Source organism: Egretta garzetta, unplaced genomic scaffold (assembly GCF_000687185.1).
Source record: "Egretta garzetta isolate BGI_Z169 unplaced genomic scaffold, ASM68718v1 scaffold224, whole genome shotgun sequence".
In the NCBI taxonomy this organism is placed as follows: domain Eukaryota; kingdom Metazoa; phylum Chordata; class Aves; order Pelecaniformes; family Ardeidae; genus Egretta; species Egretta garzetta.
In genome coordinates this window covers 318,437-323,275 of record NW_009259530.1, presented here as the reverse complement: position 1 = coordinate 323,275, position 4,839 = coordinate 318,437, and the positions used below count along the sequence as shown (strand labels likewise).

At 49.9% G+C, this 4,839-nt stretch overlaps 1 protein-coding gene across 2 annotated transcripts in view; it reads right to left on the bottom strand.

Annotated features, from left to right (window-relative positions):
- SLC4A4 (solute carrier family 4 member 4) overlaps window positions 1-4,839 on the bottom strand; it is a 152,161-nt gene that overhangs the window by 131,101 nt on the left and 16,221 nt on the right. For both annotated transcript variants that reach the window (XM_009637579.1, XM_035893112.1), the window contains exon 2: window positions 2,639-2,818. In XM_009637579.1, coding sequence (XP_009635874.1) covers window positions 2,639-2,818 — 180 coding nt within the window. The remainder of the gene's footprint in view (window positions 1-2,638; window positions 2,819-4,839) is intronic.

Below are 4,839 nucleotides of genomic sequence, written 5' to 3'. Positions count from 1 at the left end.
CCCCCCTCTGAAGCGCAGGGTGAAGTCCTGACAGCCCCCTCAGGCCCCCTGCCCTCGACTGACAGCCCCCTCAAATATATATATATTTCGTTTCAGCTTTCTCCCAACTCCACTAAAATTGCTGTTCAGAACCCCCCCATTCTTTGTTTCTAATATTCTTAGCGCTCTTTTGAAACTGAATTTGAGCCACGTACCCCTAACTCATTTACAATTAACAGATGAAGAATTAAAAACCCAGGGCTCTAACTGAGATTTCTTGCTGTGACTGGCAGTGACGGGTATCGGGCTAAGCTGGCAGGGCACGCTTTTCCTTGTCCGAGGAGAATTTGGTCTTCCCTTGGACACGTTTGCCCTAGCTGGGAGCGAACCCATGGACACATGGCACGTATAAGCCATTCAGACCTCCAAAAAGCCTTCCACAAAGTCCCAGCAAGAGGCATCTAAAGCTGGCACAGTCTGAGCACCCAACAACCGTCTCAGATCAGCAAGCACCTAAGAGACAGAAAGTGAAATGGAGATAAAGAGCCATTTATGAACGATGGAGGACGGCGGCAGCCGAACAGCGGGCGTTTCTGAAGGAAGCCTGGCGCTACGCCCCATGCAGAATGAGAGAGAAAAGGGTTGTTAGCGAGCAAAACCAGTGTAGGATCAAATCATTCAGGTCACCTACCAAGACAAGAGTTTCCGAAGGGAAAAAGCTTGGGGAGATGAGGCAACGTGTAATTCAATGTTTGGAAATTCAAGACAGTAATCTGAACTACTCCTATCCTTTACAGTGTTCTAAATTAACCGCGCCAGCTTGTAAAAAGATCTGGCCACGAGCGCAAACCAGCAAGCCCCTGCAAGAACCCGGTGAAGTATCTGGATACGTGAGAGGGCGAACAATACAGAAAAAGGGACACGTGATGCAGTATTAATGCTATTGCATGGGACACCCGGAATGTTGCATGGTATTTAAGTGACCCCATTCCGAAAATACCTAGTGCAAAGAGGTCAGGGTGGAAAAGTCTAGGGGAAAATCCTCAGATAGAGCTGAAAAGACCGCACATTCAGGTAAGGAGTGGACAAGAGAGCACGCAAAGCTGTAGAAACAATAAGGAAAAAACCACCATTAACCCTTCCTCAAATGACACAAACCAGAAACCACGATGAGCAAAATGAAAGGCAGAAAATCAAAACCTGATGCAAGAAATAGGTTTTCAGCCATGGGCACAATTAGCCTGTGGAAACAATTCTCCTAGGGCATGGATACATCCAGAAGCCAAAAAAAACCCCCACAGATCCAGTCACTTGCATGCCAAAGAAGAACAGAGCTGCAGAAATAAAACCTGAACTTCAAGCAGCCAGGGTTCTTGAAGACAGGTAATTATGTTTTTCGGTGTAAAACCAACTCCTGGTTTCTGAGCGTTGGCGAGAACACTTCCTTGGAACAGCGAGGGACCTACAGCCACGGGGAGCAGACGGATGTTGTGACTCGCCCTCCTCTCCAGTTGCTGCTCTCCAATGAGCAACAGGCCCCAGGCTGAAGACACGACTGATCTGATCCCACCTGACCATATGCAGCAACTACCCAGCAACCCAACTTCCAAATGAAAAATTCCCCTGTTTCTTCAATCAAAGACCAGGTGGGACGACCCCTGCTTGCTCCTCTCCCCCTCTCTCACACAGGAGGCATTTTCTCGCTTAGAAACAAGATTTTTAATGAAACGGGAATTAGCCTCAATAACTTGAGCTGTGTCTCGTACCCTGGGCTGTTCTCCTATATTCAAGCCCTGTTAGCATGTTCCCATTTTAGCAGGCCGCCACCATCTCTCTCCCCCTTCTATTTAAGCAGCCGTCCCCCAGATTCCAGAACAAGCTTGTGGCCACCAGAGAAGACAGCAGGAGGAATGGGCCTTCATGCGTGTCTCTCCCCTGGGATATTACTGAAGAGCTGCAGAGTGATGGCACCCGATGAAGATCTCTCCCCTCTGGTTAACAATTTCAGTACAAATGCAGGTACAGGGCATCCAAAACTGCCTATCAAAACTCACATTTTCAACCCACCCAGATACTCATGCAGTAATGCTGCATTTTATTCTTCTTTTTGTTTGCAAAACTTCAAACTGGTTAATTACTGAAGGGAAAAGACTTCTTAGCACCACAAGTTACTGATACGACGAAGCCAAATCCCCCCGTGGGTATGTGTCTGGCAGCCCACAGCAGTGGCCTCTGCTCCTCACCAACCTGCTCCTACGAGGCCGTTTCTGGATGAAACCACGGGGGGCTTGGATTCTAGAGCGGGTGCGCGTCCTGAGAGCCAGGATCTCTCCCGGTAATAGATCTGCCTAGGCACCTACTCAGTCTTTGCGCTCTCTTGCTATCTCTTTACACATGCACGTCAAACTGCTGTTTAGAACATGGCCTGCTCTTGGCTGAGGAGCACGCCAGGCGATAAGGAGGGATGAAATGTCTGCCCCAGCCCGCGCCTTTTCCGCGCCACAGCAACCGTTCAACAGCGCCTGACGAAGGCTGCTCCAACCCCACAACGCGAGATGACCATGTTCATGGATCCGGTTGCCTCCTCCGTGGTCAGGTCGGGAGCAGATCACTAGACAAAAAGCCACTGTAGGAAGCAACAACCAAAGCCAGTACTTACTGAGCGGTTTAAGGATGCTGCTGCTGGTCTCATCAGCGTTTTCTACGTCTGATTTGTCGGAGTAGTTCTCGGAGATTTTCTCCTTTTCTTTCTTTTCTTTGTGCCCAGGTCTTCTCCTATGACGCCTCCTTCTCCTATAGCTCTTCGGCACATGGACCCCGATGTAAATAGTGTGATGACCTAGGGAACACAAGCACAGCAAACGTTAACTTCGACTGCATACAGCCTGTGCGGCGCTGGCCGGTACAGCTCACGCCGCGTTTCATTCCAAGAGGCGAGCCAAGTATCGTTCTCTGCCGGCCTAACATTCATTAGCGCTGTGCTTCTTCTCTCCAAACGGGAGCTGGGAGCTCTTTAGCTACCATTTGGAGAAGTATTTTTTGTACAATCATTTCTGAGAGCGCATGCCAGTGCAGGCTCCCTGATAATTACTCTGTCCTTGCGACTCATTTCAAAATAAAAATAAAAACCACAGAAGGCCATCGTCCTCATTTTGCAATACTGGATACAGTGCTCTTCAAAAACATTCTACGTTCGCTTTTCCATTTGTTTTACCCACTACATTGGCTGGACTTAACGCTTACCTTGTGCCAACTGATCCGGCTTCATTAGAAAAGGATCATAGAATTGTTTAGGTTGGAAAAGACCTTTAAGATCATCAAGTCCAAGCGTTAATTGAAGAGCTTAGAGCAACAAAATTTACACCACTTCACTGTGCAGTCCATTGTACAACAAGCATCCAAGTACCACTAGGATGTTATTGTAGCACAGCAGACGACCAAGGGCCACTAACAGAAGTCACCGTCAACTTCTGAGTATTTGACACTTTCCAAAATAAAAATTAAGCAGTAAAAGAGTAAGTGCCAAACGTCCTACGCTGACTGCAAACACAAAGCCTGCCTGGACCCCTTCACACAGACTTTCATTCCAAACTCAAGCACTTAAACTGCCTTTGCCAATCATTACACCCTTCCGATGAGTTTGATAAAAATGTTTTATTTTCAGGGCTTTCTGCGCTCCTACCGACTTGGGATCAGTCTCTCTCCTTGTGCTTACAGAAAGTGCTTGTGTGGCGTTTTCTGGGCCTAGGTAATTCAGCCATCTTCCTGGAAGCTTTAAAACCAGCTCCTTCAGGTTTCGCTCTTGATAAACGATAGCTGTATTCCCTGCTTTTGACCAAATTTGGCGTCCCCGACGCCTGCCTCGGCGCAGCCACGCAGATGCCCTAGGACTGACCGGAGTACATTAATCTGAATGAATGAGCCCCAGGCGCACGCGAGAAGGAACATATTTATCTCTAGGTCCAGTCATTTACTTGTGCTCCCGGGGGAGCGTTTCGGCAGGGCTGTCCCTCTGCAGAGTCACTGTCACGGTCACCTCAGCCCCGGCTATTCTGAGCGCAGGCGTACGCCTCGCACGAATGCAGGGCTACTGAAACCCCAGGGGAGGACACCAGGTGACACACTGGAGAGCAAGCAGAGGGCACGGCTTTGGGAAAGCCCCAACTCACTTGGCGCGTGCCTCCCCAGCTTGAGGGCAGACACCCCCCACCACCACCACCACCAAAAAAGCAGCCATGGGACCCCAGGCTCCGTGACTGTGGCTGTGAGCAGGGCGCCCGGGGGACGGAGACAGACAGCCCTCAGTCCCCGCTCCAGCACCCACAGGGATCTGCCACAGCGGGTATTCAGCCAAAAGGCTCTCTGCAACGTGAAACCACATCGCTCCTGAAACCACGGGACCCTCGGTCAAGAGTGGGGGCACCCAACAAGGCGATGACCAAGGGCCACTAACAGGAGTTACTGTCCACTTCTAAGTATTTGACACTTTCCAAAATAAAAATTAAGTAGTAAAAGAGTAAGTGCCAAATTTCATATGCTGACTGCAAACACGACAGCGGCTGAAGCCAGACGTGATGTGCTTCTGTGTCGCCCGGCACGGAGCTCCGCAACGCCGCTGCGGGCTGTGCCCACCTCTCTTTTGCAGCAGCCACGTGGCCTTTTGCTCGGGAGTAAGAATTAAGTCATAGAATCATAGGATCACTTTGGTTGGAAAAGACCTTTAAGATCATCGAGTCCAACCTTTAACCTACCCCTGCCATCCCACCCCCAAACCCTGGCCCTAAGCACCTCATCTGTCCTTCTTTTAAATCCCCCCAGGGGTGGGGACTCGCCCCCTTCCCTGGGCAGCCCCTTCCAGCC